A 26,998-nucleotide genomic window follows, 5' to 3' on the forward strand; every position below is an offset into this window, starting at 1 on the left:
TGTTCATCAGCAATTAATTTGCTCCAATTGCAGATCTCATAAAGTCAGCACCTTTTCACTTCTGTATCTTTAAAAATAAGGTAAACAGGAGGGAGTCAACTACTTCTAAAGAGTATGAACGATTTGAATCTTTTGTGGCTTTAAGTCCACATCTATAAGTTTTGAGGTCATCTGTATTTTCCGTGATACGTGTAGACGGGTCAAACGCAGATTTGGGAATATAGTAAAAAGATGCACTCAATTTGCGCATGGCAACAGCTGTTTCTTTTCTTTTTCCTTATGGCCTTTTGGCAGGATAGGGAAAGTAGAGAGGTGACAGGAAATGAGAGGGAGAAGAGTGTGAATGGACCTCACGAGCTGGGACTCGAACTCAGGTCACCCGCGATGCATCAGCACCACACGTCATGAGCGCAGCCTGCTAGACTATGGCAACAACTGTTTAAAAATATTGGGCATGCACTGGAATTTGACAGCAATGGCAGAACCCTGGTTTGTTTTGTTTTGTTTAAGTGTAATAGGTTTCATGACATGTTTACAAGTCCGCCTGCATTTGCTTCATCATTACACCGCTTTTCGGAGGCTTATGCATACATTGCTTCTGCTAATTATAACGAAACCTCTCGGCAGTAAAAAAGGAACTTCAGAACACATGCCCATAATGTTCTTCTGTGGTTCTTGATATAAAAGCTTTACGGCACAATACCGCCAACACCTCTGGCCTGGCATGTTTATGAAAGAATTTTAAAGGGATAGTTCACCCAAAAATGAAAATTATCTCATCATTTACTCACCCTTATGCCATCCCAGATGTGTATGACTTCCTTTCATCTGCTGAACTCAAATGAAGATTTTTAGGAACATTTCTCAGCTCTTTTGGTCCATACAATGCAAGTGAATGGGTGCCAAAATTTTGAAGCTCCAAAAGTCAGCATAAAAGTAACCCATATGACTAAAGTGGTTTAATCCATATCTTCAGAAGTGATATGATAGGTGTGGGTGAGAAACGGATCGATATACAAGTAATTTTTACTCTAAATCTCCACTTTCAGATGTAAAGTGAAGCTAAGCAGGCACCACATGTGACTTCTTATGTAAAAGTGAAAGTGGAGATTTAGAGTAAAAAAAGGATTTACATTTTGATCTGTTTCTCACCCACACCTATTATATCACTTCTGAAGATGTGGATTAAACCACTTTAGTCATATGGGTTACTTTTTTGTTTCCTTTGTGATTTTTGGAGCTATAAAAGGTCTGATCACCATTCACTTGCATTGTATGGACCTACAGAGCTGAGATATTCTTCTAAAAATCTACATTTGTGTTCTGCAGAAGAAAGAAAGTCATACACATCTGGGATGGCATGAGGGTGAGTATGAGAGAATTTTCATTTTTGGGTGAACTGTCCCTTTAAGGTATTTTAGTGCTGTAGTGTAGGTGGAAAGAATTCCTAAAATGCAGTTTGTTTGGACAGGATTTTTATTTTATTTTTTAATGATTGAAAACTATTTTTAGAACTATCCATATACGTGTGGACAAGGCCTAACTCACAAAAGTTTTTTTGGGGTCACTTACACTTCAATAAAAAAACAAGAGAGAATTTCTAAATGAAGTAAAACAACTGCACATTAAAAATTTAATTTTTCCAAAGTTTTCTCACAGCTCAAAGTTGATCTAGGTCTTCTGCTTAAAACTTCAGGTTTCAGAAAAACTGACCTACATTTGAAATAACAGACTTGGAAAACTATCAATGCATAATTGATCCAGAGCTATCCAGAGATCTGTACTATACTGTGATCATAAAACCATGAAATTCGTTTCCTTTTATCTTCCCTCTCAAAAGTACTGGTAGAATGGGGGGAAAAGCTCATCGGATTGCTTCCCAGCTCCTTTTGAAGTTTGAAATGACAGTCATTACAGGTTGCTGGAGTTTTTCCATCTGGAAACATCAAAATGCTGCGTCAGAGATGAGCTGATGCACTGCAGTCCCTTGCCACTGTTTTAATCTTACTCTTTGAGCACCGACAGCCACAATACAAAGAAACTATTACAGTGTGATATATGATGAAGATTTAGACAGGGCCTTTTAAAAAGATTAGAAAAGTACATGAAACATTGATCCTTGTGGGATTGGAAGAATTGTTGATCGCTAATATCAGTTGTACAGTGAGATACAGGGTGGATTTCATGACAGATTTCCTTTATTCAAGCCATGTGTATGAACTGTCGTTAAATGCACAAAGATGCTCCAAAATTCCTTTTTTTGTGTTCGACACCAAAAAATAACAAGTTGATAAACAGAGACACATAATAATTTATAATGTGCTATAAAGAAAACTAGTTGAACTACCAATTGGAATTCACAACCTGATCTGCTTTTCTGAGATCAGATGGGGAATTTTTTTTTTTTTTAAAGATTTTACATTCATTTTGAAGTGGATTATTTTCAGTACCTTGCATGTGTTCAAAGTGTCTATCAACTTTTATAAAAAAAAAAACAGAATGTGAATTATGATTAAGAAATTGGTTTTATTTATTTCGAGCATTTGAAATTTCGCTGGCTTTATAAAGTAGACACTACACTAAAAACAATGATTTTGTGGTGAAGTAAATATAGCAGAGAAGATTTAGTGCTCTCTACACTGAATAAGTTAAAGCGTGAACTTGAAAATATTAAGTAAATTCTACATTTGTACTCACTTCAAACATGTAACAATTCATGCTCTAGTTTATCAGTAAATATTTATTATGAGTATTTGTTATCTATCTACAATGTGTCAAAATGTATCAATCCTGAATTAGAAAACCTTGTCAGAGCTGAGTGACTTCAGCCAGGTCTCCTAAGCAACCAAATTGGCCCGGTTGCTAGGGAGGGTAGAGTCACATGGGTAGCCTCCTCGTGGTCGCTATAATGTGGTTCGTTCTCGGTGGGGCATGTGGTGAGTTGAGCGTTGTTGCCGCGGTGGATGGCGTGAAGCCTCCACATGCATTACGTCTCCGTGGCAACGCGCTTAACAAGCCACGTGATGAGATGCACGGGTTGACGATCTCAGACGTGGAGGCAACTGGGATTCGTCCTCCGCCACCCGGATTGAGGCGAGTCACTACGCCACCACGAGGACTTAAAAGCGCATTGGGAATTGGACATTCCAAATTGGGAGAAAACCTTGTCACATTTATTTTTCAAATTTGAATACATTTCAAAGGTAAATAAAATAACTAAATTTGACGTAACTTTTTGAAGCTGTTGTTCTCAGCATGCACTGGGCTTGAATAATTAAAGAGCATGCATGGTTTCACTGTTTGCATGTTTATCACTGTTTTTATTGTTGATTTTGTTGTTACATTTAGTAACTTCTTGTTTTGTTAAGTATGAAGTTCATTTTCTACTCAATTTTACCCATTCATGATAAAAAAAAAAATTATCTGTTGATTGTTACCATCATCGTGTTTTGTGCACCAAGTGATGAGGCCTGAGTGTGCCGCTCTAAATATCATTTCTAACACCATTAAAGCAAGGTGAAGTTGTCTAATAGACTACATAGCATGCATTAAGCTTCCCTGTGGAAGGCTTTCGTGTGTCATGAGGTACATGACTAAGTGTGTTAAAAAGCATTGAAATACTAGTACTCTTTTAAAAGCATGGCTTAATTCAGTGCAACATTGCTTGAGTAAAATGTACAAACAAACAGTGAGTAAAATTTACTTGAAACAAGAGTATTGCAAAGTAAACTTTATATAAAGGTATAGTTCACCCAAATATGAAAATTCTCTCATTATTTACTCACCCTCATGCCATCCCAGATGTGTATGACTTTCTTTCTTCTGCAGAACACAAATGAAGATTTTCAGAAGAATATTTCAGCTCTGTTGGTCCATACAATGGAAGTGAATGGTGACCAGAACTTTGAAGGTCCAAAAGAGACATAAATGCAGCCTAAAAGTAATCTGTATGACTCCAGTTGTTTATTCCATGTCTTCTGAAGCGATATGATAGGTGTGGGTGAGAAACAGATACAAATTTAAGTCCTTTTTTTTTTTTTTTTTTTTTACAGAAAATCTACTCTTTCACATTCCTACTGGTTGGGGTTAGTCAAAGATGGAGATTGATAGTAAAAAAAAAAAGGACTTAAAATTTGATCTGTTTCTCACCCACACCTATCATATCCCTTCAGAAGACATGGATTAAACCACTGGAGTCATATGGATTAATTTTATGCTGCCTTTATGTGCTTTTGGACCTTCTGAGTTCTGGTCACCATTCAGTTGCATTGTATGGACCTACATAGCTGAGATATTCTTCTAAAAATCTACAGAAGAAAGAAAGGCATAGACATCTGCGATGGCATGAGGGTGAGTAAATTATTTTTGGGTAAACTATCCCTTTAAGAATTTCTAATTAAAGCTACCAAGAATTGTGTGTAGCCTTCACATAAAAATATGGTCTGTTAAATTTACTAGCAATTTCTGCATAGAAATTGTTTCCTAGGTTTTTTTTATTTTTTTTTAATTTTTTTTTTTATAAAGTAAACCCCACTCTTTTTTCAATTTATTAGATTTATTTTTCTTGAGAAAATCCAACAAATATAAACTGTTCAATATAAGACACATTCAAATAATCAAGTTCTTTTTTTTGGTCAAAAGGCAAAGATGTAGCCTTAATGATGATTTTCAAAAGCAAGGAGAACTTTCCCAAACTTTCTCAAAGAGTAAAATAACATGATGTGACTGACTAGTACAGCATTCCACGAGGTGGTTGGACGGGTTTTCAGCAAGATCTGTTTTTCACATCATGTCCAACTGCATAAACACACACAAAACAAAACAAAAAACATAAACAACGTTTAACTTTAAACAGGTTGCTGAAGGAAGGTATGTGAAAACTGTAATAATGGATAACAGCTAGTCTGAAGCTTCATACCGCTACAGGCAACAGAAATCAAAATTCAAAAATGCATCATATTTGACACACTCGTCGGAAATAGTGACACCATCAAAACATCAATAACTTACCAGATCATCAACATCACCAGTGTCCTCCTGTGCTGGAGCGGCCTGAATGTCCTCCTCCTGCTCAATCGCCATGAACTAATACAACAAACACAATAACATCCACCATCAAAAACGCTGACTATCACCCCTGGAGTCACGAGTTCAAATCCAGGGAGTGCTGAGTGACTCCAGCCAGGTCTCCTAAGCAACCAAATTGGCCCGGTTGCTACGGAGGGTAGAGTCACATGGGGTAACCTCCTCGTGGTCGCTATAATGTGGTTCTCGCTCTCAATGGGGCGCGTGGCGAGTTGAGCGCGGATGCCGCGGTGAATAGCATGAAGCCTCCACACGTGCTATGTCTCCGTGGTAACGCGCTCAACAAGCCACGTGATAAGATGCACGGATTGACGGTCTCGGACTCGGAGGCAACTGGGATTTGTCCTCCGCCACCCGGATTGAGGCGAATCACTACGCCACCACGAGGACTTAGAGCACATTGGGAATTGGGCATTCCAGAAACAGTGTTTCTGTTATAAAGCTGTATGTGATTTATTCCCATAGAGTCTTCCAAACAAAATGAGCCCACCTCCAAATTCTTCTTGTTTCCCCCTTTCCCCCCCCCCTTTTTTTTTTTTTTTTTTAAAGAGGAGGTATTTTATTCAAAATAGCCAAACAGTTGAGCCGGCTTTTCAGACATCTTGATATATGCCTAGACATTGAAAAAAAGCTTGCAGGAGACTTTTTTGTGCTATCATCCTCAAATTTCAAACATTACGATCTGAGACTTGCAACTTTGAGACCATTGCTTTTTTAGGGTGCTATGGCACTTTTGTCATATATATTTTTTCATAATAAAAAAATGTTTTGAACTAAATATTCCAGTTTCAAAATACTTAGTCTTCTCTAAAGCTTTTGCTTTTATTACTTAATTTACTTTGGATATTGGGAGCCCTAAGTGTCCTCCTTTAGAGGACACCAACATTTTCAGGAGATACCAACATTCTCAATAAAAAAGTAGTTTCAAATTTGCAACTACTTAGGTTATGCCATTTTTATGGTATGTGCTCCAAAAGGGGACTGACTCAACAGGTTAAAGAAGTGTGTTTATTATGTACTGTCATCGTGAAATTTCACTGGTATTGTTTGTGACTACTGACATTGGGTATCACGACAACCCTAATAGCATTTCTTTAATGTGAATTGCTTCCATGGCAGTCTAAGGCCATAAGTGATACCTGGTTTGCATCTTGTTTGGAGACGGTGCTGTCGTCCACTTCATCTTTGCTGATCAGTGTAAGTGCATCTGAAAACAACAGCAAAAGTTGAATGACTTCAGCTCGACATAAACAGATGGCCGCTTGCACTCACTCCTGTTCGGTTACCTTGTACGAGCAGATCCCAGAATTCCTGAAGATTCCGGACTGGAACGCTCCCCTTCAGAGACTGCAAGTAACTGTTGAACAGCTCTGCATTTCCAGTCTGAATAAAACAGAGTGCAACAAGGTGATGACGCATTTTCGAGTAAATCTAGCAAACTTAATATATTTTTATTTTCTTTATTTATTAATATACCTTTATAAAATGATCCTTTGTGTTACATTACCCTAGCATTAATTAAAATTAGGGATGCACTGATATGAAAAGTTTTGGCTGATACCAATTTTATCAACAACAACAACAAAACAATAGGCTGATAACGATATTTTACCACTTACGTTATTCTGTAATCAGATCACTGTTTTACTTAGGAATGCATTAAAAAAATCTATAAAGAGGTACAGAAGATTTTTCACTGTTCTAGCAAGTAATTTCCAATATATCTCATTTTCAAAATACAGTATATAATTACTGATATCTCAGCAGTCAAAGTCCACAGGTTTCAAAGTATTTTAGATGGTTTCCCTCATCATGTAGCCTATAGCCAAGTGCCACTTTCACAACTGTCACGTCTGTTTATGGCGGATCTTCTGCATTAACGTGAGAATGAGAAAGAATACAAATGAAATATTACATGTTCCTAGGAGTGCCAACTCTTCCATCTGTTTTCATTTAAGCATTTTCATGCTTATAACTGATATGCTGATGGTTTTAATTTGGTCAATAATTGGCCGATAATTGGGGCCTGGGTAGCTCAGTGGTAAAATACGCTGGCTACCACCCCTGGAGTTCGCTAGCTCGCTAGTTTGAATCCCAGGGCGTGCTGAGTGACTCCAGCCAGGTCTCCTAAGCAACCAAATTGGCCCGGTTGCTAGGGAGGGTAGAGTCACATGGGGTAACCTCCTCGTGGTCGCTATAATGTGGTTCTCACTCTCAGTGGGGCGTGTGGTGAGTTAAGCGTGGTTGCCGCGGTGGATGGCGTGAAGCCTATGTCTCCGTGGCAACGTGCTCAACAAGGCACGTGATAAGATGCGTGGGTTGACGGTCTCAGACGCGGAGGCAACTGGGATCTGTCCTCTGCCACCCGGACTGAGGTGAAGCACTACGTGACCACGAGGACTTAAAAAAAGCACATTGGGAATTGGGCATTCCGAATTGGGAGAAAAAGGGGAAAAATCTAGTCAATAGCTGCAATGAGGTTTCAGAAACAGCTGCTGAGAGTGTGACAGAAATGTGTCATATTTTTCACTTCTGACTGTCGTAATCCTTCTCTCTCTTTTTATTTGCTTTTTTGGAATGGGAACGCAAAAATAATATATGCTGTGGTCTCCCATTCACAAGTTCAGAAGTTTATTCCGCTATAAATGTGAATAGGTTTATTCTCTAAGGGACCGTTCACACTGAACTTGTTATTGTGCAAAAAAAAAAAAAAAAAGAAATAAATAAATAAAAAGCAAGCAAGATGCAGTGCCACAAAAAAAGCAGAATGCAGGTTTCTAGAAACACATTTTTAACATTTGAAATTCTTTTTAAAGGGGTCATGACACGGGGAATCAAATGTTCCTTGCTCTTTTGACATATAGGTAATTGTATTATAAAAACATACTGTAAGTTTCAGAACTGAAAACTTCCTCCTTAATAGAAAAATTGCATTTATTTAAAACTTGTGACGTTACAAGGACCAAATACATCTGCATAATGACTGCCTCCAGCAAGACATCAACGCCTATTTTTAGTCATGGCACTATAGGCCCCGCCCACAGGTGTTCACAGTCGTTCACACAGGTGAAGAGGAGAATGATGGGCCTGTCATGGGAGATTCATCTACAGCAAAGTGAACTTACACAGGACACCTTCATGTGCCTATCTGGAATTAAATGTTTTTATACACTAGATGAACGGCTTTGACCATTATCATGTATCTTGCACCACTTTAAAAAGACGCAAAATCGGGACCTGGGTAGCTCCGTGGTAAAATACGCTGGCTGCCACCCCTGGAGTTGCGAGTTCGAATCCAGGGTGTGCTGAGTGACTCCAGCCAGGTCCCCTAAGCAACCAAATTGGCCCGGTTGCTAGGGAGGGTAGAGTCACATGGGGCAACCTCCTCGTGGTCGCTATAATGTGGTTCGTTCTCGGTGGGGCATGTGGTGAGTTTAGCGTGGTTGCCGCGGTGGATGACGTGAAGCCACGCTCAACTCACCACGCGCCTCACCGAGAACAAACCACATTATAGCGACCACGTCTCATGAGACGTGAGAAAAATAGCGATGCGTGGCACAACAGCCAAGGGCGTTTACAAAGGGGAAACAACTGAAATACAGTGTTTACAGTCCGATGTAAACAGGCCCTAACCCAGTTCCATTTTTAAAAATGTTCAGGTCTGTTAACGAATGTCTGAATTTGCCAATGCAATCACCGCGCACAGTGCTGCACTAATCCTAAATCTGCACCATCACAGATAAAGAAATTATATTTGAGAGTTTACAAATTGAATGTGATGAGAGAGCTGGACTACAGCCACAAACATACAGCGTGATCAGTGCAGTCTGATTCTTGAAATGGGCCGGTTTTTTAAACAAATCTGTCAAAAAGACTTGTGAATCAGCTAGTCATGAATCTGCTCCCTCAAGACAAGACTCGACGAGATTTAAAAAACACTCAGACTACAGCTGAGCGAAGTATAGATTGGTTCAGTCTGTCTTTAGCCGTGGGGTTCATATCAGGATCTTCTGAAATAACATCTGATGCCCTACAGCAGCGTGAGAAACAACTGATCCTTCTGAGATCCCAGTGTGAATGTGGAGGTTTAATTGAGTGCTCACCGCCACAGACTGCTCCCTGAAGGCCTGGATACAGGTGATGCTCTTCCTGTAGTACTCTGGGCTCCTGTTACCCAGTAACTGCTCGATCCTGTGGGTCAGCTGCTGGCATGCTGTCGAGGTTACAAAACAATGACTGTCAACGCAACCACGGCAACACAGCAGCAACAACAACAACTGTAGCAAATATCCAGAAACACTACTACTCCATAATCAAATATCAATCCATATTGTGCAGTTGGTGAATATATCACATAAAAAGTATCTGACTTATTAACTATTGAAGACAATTACATTTCAGGAAATGCAATACACTGGAGCAGAAATATGAAAGAAATATTCAGAGTTCAATACAAGTTAAGCTCAATCGACAGCATTTGTGGCATAATACTGATTACCACAAAAATTATTTTTGACTGCCCCTCGTTTAAAAAAAAAAAAAAAAAAAAGAGCAAAAATCTGTGTTACAGTGAGGCACTTACAATGGAAGTCAATGGGGGCCAATTTTTGAACATTAAAATACTCACTTTTTGAGAAGCATAACCACAAGACGTGAACAATATGCATGTAAACATGATTTTCGTGTGATAAAAATCACTTACTGGCCTTTTCTGTATTAAGTTATAGCCAATTTTACAACTTTGCTACCATGACTGTGTGATGTCAACAAACACTAAAAGCCTAAAAAGACTGTAAAATTTATTTAAACATCTTTACAGCTCAAATAACACAAGTTTTAACAGAAGAATGAATGCAAGTGCTTTTATAATATTATAAGCTTCACATTTCTGCCTTTAAACCCTCCAAAAATTGGGCCCATTGACTTCCATTGTAAGTGCCTCACTGGAACCTCTTATGCTATTTTAAAAGAAAAGGAGGGACGAGTCGAATTTCTTTTTATGGTAATCAACATTATGCCACAAATGCTGTCGATTGAGCTTAACTTGTATTGAACCCGGAATATTCCTTTAACTACAGAAGCTGTGGGAATATTCATGATTAAATATTTTAACACTGGCATCTCTACTAACAGGGCTCCCAACTTCCAAGACCTTTTGACCAATACATTTCCGTGATTTTGTTTCAGCAATTAACGTATACACTGGCGGCCAAAAGTCTGGAATAATGTACAGATTTTGCTGTTTCGGAAGGAAATTTTTACTTTAATTCACCAAAGTGGCATTCGACTGATCACAATGTATAGTCGAGTAATCATGCTAAATTGCTAATTTGATACTAGAAAATCACTTGCCATTATATCAAACACAGTTGAAAGCTATTTGGTTCATTAAATGAAGCTTAACATTGTCTTTGTGTTTGTCTTTGAGTTGTCACAGTATGCAATAGACTGGCATGTCTTAAGGTCAATATTAGGTCAAAAATGGCAAAAAAGAAACAATCATTGTTTTGAGGAATGAAGGCTATACAATGCTTGAAATTGCCAAAAAACTGAAGATTTCATACAAAGGTGTACACTACAGTCTTCAAAGACAAAGGACAACTGGCTCTAACAAGGACAGAAAGAGATGTGGAAGACCAGATGTACAACTAAACAAGAGGATAAGTACATCAGAGTCTCTAGTTTGAGAAATAGACGCCTCACATGTCCTCAGCTGACAGCTTCATTGAATTCTACCCGCTCAACACCAGTTTCATGTACAACAGTAAAGAGAAGACTCAGGGGTGCAGGCCTTATGGGAAGAATTGCAAAGAAAAAGCCACTTTTGAAACAGAAAAACAAAAAGAAAAGGTTAGAGTGGGCAAAGAAACACAGACATTGGACAACAGATAATTGGAAAAGAGTGTTATGGATCTTAACCCCATTGAGCTTTTGTGGGATCAGCTAGACTGTAAGGTGCGTGAGAAGTGCCCGACAAGACAGCCACATCTATGGCAAGTGCTACAGGAAGTGTGGGGTGAAATGTCACCTGAGTATCTGGACAAACTGACAGCTAGAATGTCAAGGATCTGCAAAGCTGTCATCGCTGCACATGGAGGATTTTTGGATGAGGACTCTTTGAAATAGTTTAAGAAGTTCTGAACATTTTTTTCAAATTGTAATAGTAATTTTTCATGTTATTAATGTCCTGACTATACATTGTGATCAGTTGAATGCCACTTTGGTGAATAAAAGTACCAATTTCTTTCCATAAGAGCAAAATCTGTATATTATTCCATACTTTTGGCCACCAGTGTAAGTATTTATTTATTTATTTTTTTAAAGAGATTGGATTCAGAAAGAGCTATTTTAGCCAAGAGATCAGCATAGATTCAAGAAATTTCCATGACCCCAAAATTTTCCTCATTTAAATGACTTTTTCAGGCCTGGAATTCACAATGTTAGAACTCCCGGTTATTTCCAGGTTTTCTATGACTGTGGGGAGACTCTACTTAAAAATAAAGAAAAAGTGAAAAATGAAAGAATATAAAAGTGAAGAATCAAGTCTCACCTTGATCGAATGGAATGCTCTTCATTCTAATCAACTTGCAGAAATCTCTTGCTGGGTTTACACTACCAACCTGAAAGAGCACCATTCATGCAGGATTAAAAGAATGAAGGATTTTTGAACACATTATCAATTATGACTAATACATTTTTCTTCTTCTGTGTAACACATAGAGCACATAAGATTCTCACCGATGTAACGTTTCCCTCTGTAATGTCAGCCAGAATAAATTCTGTCTCTTCATCCAGTTTGACTTTCTTTGTGTCTGGCTCGTTGGCACTGACAAACAATCAACTTCCGTCACCACAACATCAACAACAGCAATAAAATAAACATTTTCTAATATGACTTTAAATTACAAAAAGTAAAAATGCCCGAAAATAATACAAAAATAAAGAAATATGCTATCACACTAAAATCATGTTAACACACATATTGTTTACGTATTATGTCTATACTTTTGAAAAAGTGAGTATTTTATGTTCACAAACACCCCATTGACTTCCATTGTAAGTGTCTCACTTGAACACAGATTGTTGCTTTATTTTTTTTAGAGTCGAAATTAATTTCTGAGGTAATCAACATTATGCCACAAAAGCTGTTGATTGAGCTTAACTTGTATTGAACCTGGAACACTTCTTTCACATTATGTAGCACTTGAGTTAAAAACTAAACAGAGTTTAACTATAAAACGAATGGTTATAACTCTAAATTTTAAAATGTAGAACTATTAAAGTGTTTCTGCACAGCTGAATTACATATTAATGCATCAAGTTGCATTGTTGCTCATCAAACATTAACAACCCCTTATTTCTAGTTCTTGACTTGTTTGGAATGCGTCCCACTCTGTAATGTCACATTAATCCATGTTTGTTTGTCGCTCTCACGTGTACATACGTAAAGCAGTCCTGCCCTCTGATGGCTATGCAGATATACAGTATCTACAGCGGTATAAACAGTATAGCAAAAATCTACCTGCTAACACATTTCTATGATTGCACGGTACATACTGTCATACCGCCGGGGCCTCCATCACACTCTCGCATTTCTCATCGACTGTTGATTTGATCCATTCTCACCTGCTGCCAAACACGTCTGCACTTGTCTTCTGCTCTTTCCGTTTCATCACCTCTTTCAGGGGGAACTTTGTTTTGATGTTCTGCAGAGGGGCCTGGCAGCGGGCGGCCACAGCCTGGGGGCGCTCTAGGACTCTCTTCAGCCAGGGCTCAATGGACGGCAGGGGACCGTCAGGATTCACACCACGTTGATGTAAGCACTGGAAGCGGAAGCCAGAAAAAGGAGGAGAGGCAACATGAATTTCACAGACCGGAATCACTCCAATACAGAAAGTAAAAAGACTAGATCATTGGTTCTAAACCAGTGAGCAGTGACCCAAAAATGATTCACAGATCTGCTCTGACAGGGTCACGGACGCTGGAAAAACAATGCTAATACAAATAATAAAATCCAAATAACTATATGATTGTGCGTAGTTGAAAAAGCAAATTAAATATGCTTTGCATATCTTTTGTTGTTGATGTCAAAGGCCGTGCATCCATCAAACTCTACAGTATTGTGGCGCAAATTCATTTGTCCTCTTGTAGAATCTGACCAAATTAGGTAGATGCCAACATGGACAAGTTGAGTGACATGCGCTCATCCTTGAAGAAAACTACGCAAGATAAAAACGTTAGAATATTAAATAGTCTGGTTCACTTGCAGCGAAGAGAACCATGATTGGTGTCGGGTCGCCACTTGATCTGGGTCCTGAAGAGAACCCAGCTGAGAACCAGACAGTGCATAACTGCATCAGCCCTTCTGGGACTTGACCCAAAAACCTTTGCGATACCACTGATTTTTAGAGGAATGTTCTGGGTTTAAAACAACTTTAGCTAAATCGACAGCATTTGTGGCATAATATTGATTAAAACAAAAAAATAGTTTAAAAAAGGGTTACAATGAGGTACAATGGAAGTAAATGGGGCCAATCCGTAAATGCTAAAATACTTTTTCACAAGTATAGCCACAAGACATAAACACTGGGCATCACAGGAACTGTGCTTGACTGGTTTAATTCCTATCTCTCAGGTAGGTCCTTCAAGATAGCCTGGAGAGGTGAGGTGTCCAAGTCACATCAGCTACTTACTGGGGTACCTCAGGGCTCAGTGCTTGGGCCACTTCTCTTCTCTATATACACAACATCACTGGGACCCATCATTCAGGCACATGGTTTCTCTTACCACTGCTATGCTGATGACACGCAACTCTACTTGTCTTTCAAGCTCAACGACACCACAGTGACTGCTCGAATCTCATCCTGCCTGGCAGACATCTCGGCCTGGATGAAAGAACACCAGCTGCAACTTAACCCAACCAAGACCGAACTCCTCGTCTTTCCAGCCAACACTGCTGTTGAACACAACATCACCGTGCAGCTGAGTGCAACTACAGTAACACCTTCCAAAACGGTCAGAAATCTAGGGGTAACCATCGATAACAAATTAAATTTCACAGACCACATCTCAAAGATCATGTAGATTTACACTCTACAATATCAGGAAGATAAGACCCTTCCTCTCTGAACATGCCACACAACTTATTGTTCAGTCACTTGTCATAACTAGACTGGACTACTGTAACGCTCTCATTGCAGGCCTCCCTGCATGTGCAATTAGACCCCTGCAAATGATCCAGAATGCAGCAGCATGTCTGGTCTTTAATCAACCAAAGAGAGCGCATGTTACACCACTCCTTGTCTCTCTCCACTGGCTGCCGGTTGATGCACGTATTCAAGGCTCTGATGCTGGCATACAGAAGAGTCACTGGGATGCTCCAGCAAACCTAAAATCATTTCTGCAGAGCTACGCGCCCACTAGAAGCCTGCGGTCGGCTAAGGAACGTCACCTTGTTGTACCAACACAAAGAGGCACCAAAACACTTTCCCGGACTTTCAGCTTCATCATACCACGTTGGTGGAATGACCTTCTCAACTCCATCCGTGAAGCTGACTCACTTTCTGTCTTCAAAACACGACTAAAAACGCATCTTTTCCATGAAAACTTAACCAGTCACTAAAAAATGTTTAATCTGTTTTGAATGCTATTCTGATGCTAGTGAAACTTTGTAATATGGCACTTTTTGTACCACTGTCTCCTTAAGATGATTCGCTTATATGTTCCTCTTTTGTAAGTCGCTTTGGATAAAAGCGTCTGCCAAATGAATAAATGTAAATGTAAACAATATATGTGTTAATCTGATTTTAGTCTGAAAGAATTGTTAACTAACGTTATCGGTGTGAAGTTACATCCAATATTACAACTTCATTGTCATGGCGACGTAACGCCAATAAACCAAGTGATCTGAAACTAAAATCATGTTAACCAACATTGTCTATTTGTTTAGAGACAAAATAAATTGCGGTAATCAACATTATGCCAAAACGCTGATGATTAAGCTTTCCTTTAAAACCCGGAACATTTATTTAAACCACTAAATTCGCAGCATCCCATCCCATCTTGCCTGGAAGAGTCTCTGGAACTGTGGGTTTGGAATGTGGTTGACTTTGAAGATGTCCACTGTATCTCCATCCTCGTCTTTTTCCACCAGCATCATGGTGTCGATCAGCGCATCCACTGCCGACAGCTGACCCTCTGAACACACATTTACACAAACACAATTATACTGAAACTATCTCTTGACAGGAGTATACAAATATGTATCTCTCTGTCTACATATTTGTCTGCATAAGATAAATGGCTGCTTCAGGATCAGAATTTTTTAGAAAAAATATATTTAGATAAATATTGCTGTTTAGTACTATGTATTGTTATATTACTGCATGTAAATGAAAATGATTAAATATTCTTTCTTGTGTTTATTCAGTAAATAAAAGGGGAAAACGTGCCTTTAATATGAATTTTAACAAGATTTTAACCGTTATTGTATTTTGCATTAAAAAAAAATGTAATCCACTTGGCACCAACGGTTTTGTTGAATTGTCAGTTCCTCTGAAAAAAAACAACCTTCGAGCCATTTTAGAGAAAATGCATAAATCTATAAAAATAATTATTTTTTTTTAAGATTTAAAGATTACTCTACATCAAATTGAACTAAGTAATCTTTAATAAAACACAAATAAAGAAATAAATAATAAACTTAATATTATCAGTTTTATTTGAGATTTATTTTAAGGGACCCACTTTATATTAGGTGTCTTCATACCTACCATGTATTTAAGCATTTATTACGTACATACGTGTTGTTGCATTGTATTTATATTTAAAGTACCTGCATTTAATTACATCTGTAAATACACTGTTAACCTTTCCCCCAAGCCTAAACCTAACCATAACCTATTCCAACCCTTACCCTAAACCCTAACCCTTCCCGTTCATATAACTCAGTAGCAGCAAATATGAATCTTGTAAGAATTTTACTGAACAACATGAAGATACACAATGAGTCCATAAGACTCCAGTGGTTAAACATATATCTTCTGAAACTATATGATAGGTGTGGGTGAGAAACAGAACAATATTTAAGTCCTTATTTTACTCTAAATATCCACTTTCAGACGTGAAAGTGAAACTAAAGAGGCACCACATTTGACTTTCAGATGTGAAAGTGAAAGTGGAGATTTAGAGTAAAAGAAAGGACTTAAATATTTTTCTGTTTCTCACCCACACATATCATATTGCTTCTGAAGATATGGATTTAACCACTGGATTCATATGGATTACTTTTGGTTCCTTTGTGTGATTTTTGGAGCTACAAAGTTCTGGTCACCATTCACTTGCATTGTATAGACCTACAGAGCTGAAATATTCTTCTAAAAAATTTTGTTTGTGTTCTGTGGAAGAAAGTCATACACATCTGGGGTGGCATGAGAATGAGTAAATGATGAAATAATTTTCATTTTTGGGTGAACTATCCCTCTTAAAATAAAACAGAATATTAAAGATTACTCCGTTCAACTTGAAATTTTGTTATGAAATTGAAATGCGCAAATCTTAAAAACAGGCTAAAATATTTTTTGAGTGCATATCTTCAAAAGGCTAAGAAATATTGAGATATAAGTTTTTAGCTATATCACCCAACCCTAAAGAAAACCCACCTGAGGGAGTGAACTTCTTGTTGTTTTCTAGCGTTGGGAAAGTGAACTGTCGCAGGTCTTCCATAAAGGGCAGCTGCACATACAGCAGACACTGAACACAGGAGACAGAGAGAGGTGTAAAATATACTGAAGATAAAAACATTATAACATGCTTTCCATTTGATAAAAATCCATATACCTCATACTTCTTCTTAATGCAAGGAAAGGCCGCACCAACTTGAGGGTTACTGCGACGATCGTAAGCGTAACGCACGATTGCTGCCATCTTTAGACTGTCAAGAGCACGAATCAGAGCAGACAGAGCCACAGCTGCATGCTGTACACACACAGACAAGGTATTATATATTGTGTGTGTATGTATATATATATCCACATACATTTGAAGTCAGAAGTTTACATACACCTTAGCCAAATACATTTAAACTCAGTTTTTCACAATTCCTGACATTTAATCGTAGAAAACATTCCCTGTCTTAGGTCAGTTAGGATCACTACTTTATTTTAAGAATGTGAAATGTCAGAATAATAGTACAGAGAATGATTTATTTCAGCTTTTATTTCTTTCATCACATTCCCAGTGGGTCAGAAGTTTACATACACTTTGTTAGTATTTGGTAGCATTGCCTTTAAATTGTTTAACTTGGGTCAAATGTTTTGGGTATCCTTCCACAAGCTTCTCACAATAAGTTGCTGGAATTTTGTCCCATTCCTCAAGACAGAACTGGTGTAACTGAGTCAGGTTTGTAGGCCTCCTTGCTCGCACACGCTTTTTCAGTTCTGCCTGCAAAAATCGGATTGTGGTCAGGTCTTTGTGATGGCCACTCCAATACCTTGACTTTGTTGTCCTTAAGCCATTTTGCCACATCTTTGGAGGTATGCTTGGGGTCATTGTCCATTTGGAAGACCCATTTGCGACCGAGCTTTAACTTCCTGAGCTGATGTCTTGAGATGTTGCTTCAATATATCCACATAATTTTCCTTCCTCATAATGCCATCTATTTTGTGAAGTGCACCAGTCCGTCCTGCAGCAAAGCACCCCCACAACATGATGCTGCCTCCCCCATGCTTCATGGTTGGGATGGTGTTCTTTGGCTTGCAAGCCTCACCCTTTTCCTTCAAACATAACGATGGTCATTATGGCCAAACAGTTCAACTTTTGTTTCATCAGACCAGAGGACATTTCTCCAAAAAGTAAGATCTTTGTCCCCATGTGTACTTGCAAACTGTAGAGTGGATTTTTTACGGCGGTTTTGGAGCAGTGGCTTCTTCTTTGCTGAGCAGCCTTTCAGGTTATGCCAATATAGGACTCGTTTTACTGTGGATATAGATACTTGTCTACCTGTTTCCTCCAGCATCTTCACAAGGTCCTTTGCTGTTGTTCTGGGATTGATTTGCATTTTTTGCACCAAACTACGTTCATCTCTAGGAGACAGAATGCGTCTCCTTCCTGAGCAGTATGATGGCTGTGTGGTCCCATGGTGTTTATACTTGCGTACTATTGTTTGTACAGATGAACGTGGTACATTCAGGTGTTTGGAAATTGCTCCCAAGGATGAAACAGACTTGTGGAGGTCCACAATTATTTTTCTGAGGTCTTGGCTGATTTCTTTTGATTTTTCCATGATGTCAAGCAAAGAGGCACTGAGTTTGAAGGTAGGCCTTAAAATACATCCACAGGTACACCTCCAATTCAGTACACCTCCTATCAGAAGCTAATTGTCTAAAGGCTTGACATCATTTTCTGGTTAAAGCTGCTTAAAGGCACAGTGAACTTCGTGTATGTAAACTTCTGACCAAATAGAATTGTGATCTAGTCAATTAAAAGTGAAACAATCTGTCTGTAAACAATTGGTTGAAAAATGACTTGCGCACAAAGTAGATGTCTTAAACGACTTGCCAAAACTATAGTTTGCTAATATGCAATATGTGGAGTGGTTAAATTCGTTTTAATGACTTTAATCTAAGTGTATGTAAACTTCTGACTTCAATCCTGAAAATGTTTTTTTATAAACCCAGATTTTCAACATTATCTCAAACTTATGGACCTTTTTTGGACCAAACTTTAGGAAAAAAATAAATAAAAATTACAATGCATTTTATTTCACAGCAAAAAACAAATGTCTTGTAAAACTGTACCTCATCATCTCTGGGTGCAAAAACTTTGACAACCTGGCTTCCCATAAACTGATGACGATGAATCTGCATTATATGAAAAAACAAAACAAAAACAAATGTCACTGTACATTAGAAGGGAAAAAAACAAGGCACAAGACTGATCTTTACAGTGTAAGATATATGCGATTTTCCCAAAGAATGGTGAAAAACAAGTTAAAATACAGTAAAAGGAACAGTGATTTTAAGCCTTCTGTGTAGTTGGCAATCAAGTAACACTTTAACACTTAGTGGGTCAAATTGACCCGGCTTGTTAAATGGCAGTTAAAACAATCACAATTTGTACACCCCCAACCAACAACTGTTTTATCATCAATAAACCAACCTTTAATTTACAAATGTAACATTTACTCATTTTAAATAAAATAAATGCTCCAGATTTACATTGGACTATTTATGTAGAAGGTATTCGTGTGTGTTCCTGTTCCCGTTTGTTTCCATTGACTCATTGTTTTTATATTGAGCTAATAATATTATGACATTCGAAACAAATGGGAAATTAATGGAAATGTGTGTGTGTGTTTGTGTGCATGTGTGTATGTGTGTGTGGGTCAAGTTTTGCTTGACCCACATATACATCAAGTTTTGAGACCACCCTAAATAAACACAACTTAACAGTAAATTGCTACTGAACGACATTCACTCATTTGAGCAGTTGTTGTTTGAGAAAGAGCACCATCTAATGGAGAGAATCTTACCAGCTCCTGTTTAGTAAAGCCAAGCACAGAGAAACATTTCCCATCAGACTTGTACTTCATTTGGTCCTCGTCCAACTTAGAAAATGGCACAATGTCACTTCCATATCGAAAACCTGTGAAAAACAGAAAGGACAGATGAAAATAAACTCAAAGTCCTGTCCTACATTATTTCTGTTGTTGTTGTTGTTGAATATCTCATTTCATTCGGAAATGCATTACATTACAGAAGCAAAATGGGTTACGAACAGCATTTCTCATTGACTTTAACAAGGTTTGGATAGATTTGGACTCTTTTTTGCCCCTATGAATGTGAGAATGATAGGTGCCGCACCTTGAATAGTGTCATCCTTCTGTATTTCAGTTTCATTGTCATCGTCTAGACAATAGACCGTTTCTCTCTTGATGTCGTCTTTCTGGTGACTCTGAGCATCAACCACGGCCCATGTTTTCTTCACCTTCTCTTCCGTTACCTGGACGTTACGAGCACAACATTACAACAAACTAGAGTAGAAAACAACAATAATTCTGCTTGTGTATTCTGACGTTTTTAAGCGTCATCCGAGAGGAACTCACAGCTTTGTATCCGACGATGCGGATGGACAGCGAGCTGCCGATGGTGAGCTGACAGGGCCAGGCCATCGGCCTTCTGTCAATGCGCTTGAAGATGGACAGCTTCTCCAGAGCATCGCTGCAGAAAATGATGACACAATGACTCAAAAACATCCTCTTCTTTGGTTGCACAAGTTATTTAGCAGATCCTCCAAACATCAAAACACACTGACATCTCTACAAAGTTTTTAGTTCTCTTTTATTGATATTAATTCCAACCTAAAAGTGTAGACTTCCTCCAAGCAGTCCTCTTCATCCAGAGCAGACATGATCTGTTTGACCATCTCCAAACCTTGAGTTTGCTCTCTGCTCAAACCTTTATCTGGACGAGGTGGAGCTGACGACGTCCTCGATCCACCCCCACCTCCATCCGCTCTGTCCTCCACATCCACAGGGAATGGCAAACTACACATGAAGACTGGATTTATTAACAGTGCTCTGCTTCATACAACACGAAGCAAATGTTGACACTTATTAAATAAGCATTAATTGTTTAGAAACACAAACTCTAAATACAGCTGGATTATTCCATGTCAAATCAAACAAATTTAAGAAACTCCCCTGGCAGAATGTTTTGCTATTGTAATGAATTTTTCTAAAGAAAGATAAATAAAAATGACGATGAAAGCCAAATTATTAAATGCTATAGATCAATATTTACTAAGTAATCAATTAATTTTTTGCCTATGAATTTGGAGCAAAACTACAGGTGAAAAAAACCTAGATAGGTAGGTTTATTACTAAAAATCAGCCCTTGTTACATTATATGCCAATGGTGTGAGTCCAAAAAGGGGGGAGAAATACTAGATTTCTCCAAAGTTGGAGTTTTTATAACTCCAAAAGTATTAAAAGTATCTTCATATCCATTTAGATTTTGGTTCAGAACAAACTTTCCTTTTAGTATGTTCATTTTTAAGGCCCTACATGCTTAAAGCCCAGAGATATGGGGTAAAGGTAGACTGATTTATCGGTTTTACCGATTAATCGGTGTTGATAGTTGCTTTTTGGAACTATGGGTTATCTGTAAAAATCTATGCTGATAGTTGTCGACAGCGCTGGAGGATTTTACATTTAGATCGACTTGGTTCTACAGTGTAACAGCAGCCTCTAGAGTCGAAATAAAAGCAATTACTAACCTAGTTTCCGTCCACTTCGCGCTATTTCGTTATTGGCAAAGCGAAAATGCGTAAAAACATTTTTTGTGACATTTGCCATCTTCTGCTTGTTTCCATTCAAATGGCCTTTTATCGATAAAGATGGTGTGCGTGATGACGACATGCCTAAAAAAACACATTGTCGCATATGTTTTGGTTTATCGCAAAATAAATCTGCCCTTAAGCCGTTTCCATTCAGAAATGTGTGTATATTGCTAACTGTGTACCTTTTGCCGCCCATATGTCCCTAATTTTTTGGTAAAATGGGGAGAGTATTGAGACAATTCATTGACATTAGCCAGCTTACTGTCCTTTTAATTTCACAAATATATGCAATCAGAAGAGGAGGAATTGCAATCAAAAGGGAGCAGTTGCTCTTCTGATAGGACTATAATATTGGTCCTGATGTTGCGCCTAATCGCAGGTTGTCACCGGTTCCGACCCGAAAGCGAATCTTCATGACCCTGTTCAAGCTGGCAACTTGCACCAATAGTGGGGGAAACTTTCAGTCTTAGTATCAGGAGCATCCATCGATGTGTATGTGCTGTGTACACAGCTATTAAAGAAACATTGATGCGGTGTAATATCAGGGTTTACATATATGATACATTCCTGATATTCAACAGGCTACTTTAAACAATCATCTAATCTAAAGCATCGCCATCACAACTGTATTATGTCCCATATATTTGTCCAGCAACTTTTAATGACCAACTGAACTTGATTGTCATCTAAAATTAATTTTAGTGTCATAATGCAATTTACATGATCTAAAGAAGCTCAGCAAATGTGATCCGAGGTAAAGAGGGTTCGATTTAAAATATTTAAAAGTTTAAAAATTTTCAAAAGCTCGTGAACTCAGCATTGGACAAATAGTTCAGAGAGTTTATAGTCTTGAAAAAAAGTGTAGAACATTCTGAGGACGTCTACAGAACAGGGTATGGCTAATTAAAGTTTGTGTAAAGAAAAGGCATATATAGGTCTAACAATATAATTTTGTTCGTTTGGTCATTTATTTTTTTAATTTAATGCTTTATTCCTTTGGTAATTAATTTAAATTAATACAGGGAATTTTGATGGCATTTTAGTGTTCCAAAAAAAAATCACATTGAAGCTTTTCTCCTAGTATTGTGTATTCATTTTTAATTTAAAACATCTTTGTGCACAGAAATGATGTTTTTTGTATTGTGGGCTAATTCCGTGACTGCCATCTACTATTTTGAATGGTGTGGAAAAGCAACTTTAAAAAATAAACGGATGTCTAACGCGATTAAATGAATCACAAACAGTGGCCATTCATTTGTTCTCCTTGTACTTGTCGATGACAGGTGCATGATACGAGATATTTGTGTTGGCACTCCTGGAAGTGTCATGACGCAGATGTGTTTGCAGCATCGGATCTGTGCAGGTTTGCCGTTAAGACCAATTCATAACAGTGCGAGTAATGCTTCAAGGTAAATTCTGTCATGTGACGCTACATTTTTGCGTTAATGCCAATTTTCTCGACAAAAAGTGTTTCCAAACCAGTTTTCCGCTACATTTGAAGTATTGATATAGAGTTTATGTGCTAGAGTTAAACGGAAAAATATTATGTCGACACTTGTGAAATTTTAGCGATGATTTGCATTTCCATCAGCTATATCGGTAAACTTTTTGATGCATTACACTTTTTGTCGCAAAAAACCCTTGGATGGAAACATAGTTACAGACAGCTCGCGGGGATTTGCTATATCTAAATCTGTAATAACTGACAATATTCATCCATATTTTAACCTCACTTCAATGCATATTTTGTTGTTTTTATTAGATAATCAAGTGTTCTAAATTGAAGCGAGGGCATGCAAAGAAAAATTAGACTATATGAAGACGTGCACCGTCAGCACACACATCGAGTCTCCAACTTCATGTCTTGTGAATAATAATAAACCTCATTCCTCATTAAACCTCATCTGGTGAAATATTTATATACAGTATACAAAATCCGTCATGTGGTGAATCTATAGGCTATAACAAGCTTAATTTGGTAAATACTTAAATATAGAGCACTGTAACAGAGCCAAGTCAAAATAAGAGTCCCTGGTGTGTTTCGGGCCTGTTTATAGTTAAAAGTCCCATGTTATTCAACAAATCTTAATTTTTCCTCAATATTATTGGGATTTTGGTTAAAAAATAAAAAGTTTTGGACTCTTGTAGCATCTGTGTCTATGTGCTTCATAGTAAGGACATTTTGTTTAACATTCTATCAATCAATTTTAAGCTGATTAAACAATTATCTGCCTTTTCCATCACCTTGGTTATCGGTATCGACAAATTCCACTATCGGTTGACCTCTAATATGGAGGTCTCAATATGGCTCCATTCATAATTTGTAAAATTTTACCTGTCTTCAATGGTCAAAAACCAAATGTGGATTACATGGTATGTAGCTAGTTTTTCTTGTCCACAAAAATATAGGTGTGAAGCACAAATAATACTGAAACTAGAAATGTACCTTTATGTACTTTCACATAAAAACAATTGTCAAAATCTCAATTTTCGACAAGTCTAAAAATCCACAATGATTAAGAATAAGCGACATGTGCCTCTTCAGTTAGTGCAACACTTATATCTAGTTTTTGTATTTCAGAAAAGAATATTCACATAACTTTAATGTTTCTACAGTTATAGCCACTCCAATTTTGGAAAAATAACACACACACACACACACAAAAAAAGTGCTGTTTTGTTTTTTGTCATTTTTGGACTCACACCACTGGCATATAATGCAACAAGGGGTGCTGAAGTCAAATGATTTTAGTTACAGACTTTGGAGTTTTGCTCAAAAGTCATAAGTGAAAATTGTAATTTTGACCACCCTCTACAAAATAATGGACTGATCAGTAAATATTGATCCATGGCATTTATTATTTTGGCTTTCATTAATAAAGTACTCCTTCCACCAGCAAAACATTTACAAAAACTAAATATTCAAGGGTAACTCTGGTTGAGTTGACAGAATGACCCAGCTGCATGCAGCACTTAAAGAGACAGATCACAAAAACGAAAAAGTTCTGTAATCACTTCAGATTATTTCTTTGGTCATAGCACACCTGGTATTAAATTAAAAAAAGATGTTTAAAGGCCACGAGTAAATGTACAGTTATTTAAAACCTTCTGACCTGGGGTTTACTGGTATATAAGATCATTGAATAAATGTTTCTTACAAGAACTGCAGGGTAATACCAGCTCTCTTCAAGCTCTTAATGATGACATCTAGCTGGTCCTCTGAGCTCTGTACGTTTAGATCCGTCAGCAGAACAATGTTCAGACGCTCATACTTCTTCCCCCTAAACAACCAATCACAAGTGTGACTACAGCACAGAAACTTCTCAAGTCCAGATGGATCAACAGAAGAATGTGTGACAAACAAATGATCTCACATGGTTTCATTCTGGAGTAGATCCATGCAGACAACAAGAGCATCAAGCCCTGATAAACAAGTCAAGGGCTTCACATACAGTACATAGTCAGTAACATGCAAATACAACATATTCAATAATACAACATGAATATTTTGAGGTACCATAAAATGTTACATTTTTGTACTTCACTATATTAGTTTGTATTTCCATTCAGTCTCGCAGGGTACATTTTTAACTATCGGCATACACTCAAGCTGCTTGTTCAGTTTTCTTAATTAAAATCAACTTAAGCATTTAGCAGGTTAACATTCCTTTTCACTAGTTAGCACTGTACATAAAGAAATAAAAGAGATTACATAGTAATTTTAAGTTAAGATAACTCATTTCAAACCAGTGGAACCACTGTCCATGATTTAATTAAGTTCAGCCAAAAAGCTATTGATTTTAGTGTAAAGTCTGGTCCAAAACCAGTTTAGAATTTGTCAGAAAACGCTTCCAGTTTTATGTGTAATATGCATCACATGGTCAGTAAATGAACTGTGGGCGGTCCTTTTGGCATGCCGTTTGAGGTTGAGACTAGATGCTATTTAACTTGGTGTAAGTTAACTCGCTGTAAAACCTGAAATGGATCAATCAAGTGTTGAGGTGTCAGGAAGGATACAATCAGCTTGTTGCCCACCAGGCTGCAGCTCATTCTGAATCTCTTCTAGCAGCTCAAAATCAGGCATCATTAGATGGCGATGAACAGTGATGTTCTGATACTGTCCGTCTTGGGCAAGGCGGTTCTTAGTGTCATCAGTACCAAACAGCACCAGACCCACTTCATCCTTGTTCTCAGCAAACACCTGCAACACACAGAAAGTCAGTTAAGCTCTTGTTATAATAGCCAGCAAGTATTATAGGTAAATGGAAAAAATGATTTCCAAAGCTACAAACCTGCCGCTGGACAAACTTCTGGATGATTTTCTTGGCCTGTTCGAAAGGTGGCTCCTGACCCAGCTCAGAGTTGCTCATGGAGAAACCCACATCCATACAGAGTACCAGTGCTGACTAATGATAGACAACAGAAACCAGAATTTATAATATCATCCATAACAGAAAATCTGAAATATGGCGCAAATTTCAAGCAGAGAAATAACTTCTTAAATACTAAACTAGATAAAGTTTGTAGACAAAATTTGATGTTGGCTTGACAAAGCATTGTCTGAAAGTTTAAATAGATAGATTTCTAGGTGGTTGCTAGGATGTTCTGAGTGTTGCTAGGGCATTGCTAGAAGGTTGCAAGGCAGTTACTAGGGTGTTCAGGGTGGTTACTAGGGCGTTGCTAATGTGTTCTGAGTGGTCACTAGGGCGTTGCTAGGAGGTTGCAAGGCATTTACTAGGGTGTTCAGGGTGGTTACTAGGGCATTGCTAAGGTGTTCTGAGTGGTCACCAGGGCGTTGCTAGGTGTTTGCTAAGGTGTTCTGAGTGGTCACTAGGTCGTTGCTAGGAGGTTGCAAGGCATTAACTATGCTGTTCAGGGTGGTTACTAGGGAATTGCTAGGTGTTTGCTAAGGTGTTCTGAGTCGTCACTAGGGCATTGCTAGGGTGACATGGGTGGTTGCTACGCGGCTGCCAGGGTGTTTTGGGTGGTCACTAGGGCATTGCTAGGGTGTTCTGGGCGGTTGCTCGCGTGTTGTCTAGGGCATTGCTAAGTAGTTGATAGATGGATAGATCTGACGTTAGGAGGAGTTAGAGTCAGAAATTGTAGTCTCATTATAATAATAATAATGTTTAAATAGCAGATCAGTATGTTTGTTTTGTCAAGCCAACATAATTATGAATATTGATAAGTGTGACTAAACGTGATGATGTCAATGAACAGTTGACAGCCAATTTACTAACGAATTTACATAATGCTACTATTCATCCTGTTACTTTTTATATATACGCAAACTGTAAACAACTCGAACTAAAAGTGGGTCAAACTTTCACTGCGCTGTGTGTATTTCTAGAACCATCCAGATGGCCATTTTATCTTACGACTCATAATTAGTTGCGTATAAGTAAACATGTATTCTTCAGTAATACTTAAATCATATATTTATAAAATAATCAATGAAATACCTTCGCAGACCGCGCCATCGCTGCGTATTCCCTTCTGTTATTTTTCCGGGTGAACAAAACAGCGCGTAACACAAAGTTCCACCTAGAGTGAGGGAAGTTGCGTGATCCATCCC

The 26,998-nt window shown here is 38.1% G+C and overlaps 1 protein-coding gene across 1 annotated transcript; it reads right to left on the reverse strand.

Annotated features, from left to right (window-relative positions):
• Positions 1-4,435: 4,435 nt before the first annotated feature.
• On the reverse strand, positions 4,436-26,998 carry xrcc5 (X-ray repair complementing defective repair in Chinese hamster cells 5). Its single transcript, XM_051710637.1, has 21 exons — positions 26,886-26,998; positions 25,716-25,829; positions 25,441-25,624; positions 24,798-24,846; positions 24,582-24,704; positions 20,444-20,629; positions 20,189-20,303; positions 19,947-20,085; positions 19,616-19,728; positions 18,882-18,944; positions 16,924-17,061; positions 16,746-16,836; positions 15,152-15,282; positions 12,712-12,908; positions 11,824-11,911; positions 11,636-11,705; positions 9,189-9,298; positions 6,372-6,468; positions 6,225-6,292; positions 5,011-5,085; positions 4,436-4,797 (listed from the first exon to the last, which is right to left on the reverse strand). The coding sequence occupies exons 1-21, from the start codon at positions 26,901-26,903 to the stop codon at positions 4,783-4,785; spliced, it is 2,184 nt and encodes a 727-aa protein (XP_051566597.1). The 5' UTR covers positions 26,904-26,998; the 3' UTR covers positions 4,436-4,782.

Source organism: Myxocyprinus asiaticus, chromosome 11 (assembly GCF_019703515.2).
Source record: "Myxocyprinus asiaticus isolate MX2 ecotype Aquarium Trade chromosome 11, UBuf_Myxa_2, whole genome shotgun sequence".
NCBI lineage: Eukaryota > Metazoa > Chordata > Actinopteri > Cypriniformes > Catostomidae > Myxocyprinus > Myxocyprinus asiaticus.

Coding starts and splice junctions, on each gene's coding strand:
- xrcc5 (XM_051710637.1), bottom strand. Junction 24,705..24,797: donor CTACTCCAGAATGAAACCAT/GTGAGATCATTT, acceptor TTGGTTGTTTAG/GGGGAAGAAGTATGAGCGTC. Junction 15,283..16,745: donor CAAGAAGTTCACTCCCTCAG/GTGGGTTTTCTT, acceptor ATGTGTGTTCAG/AGGGTCAGCTGTCGGCAGTG.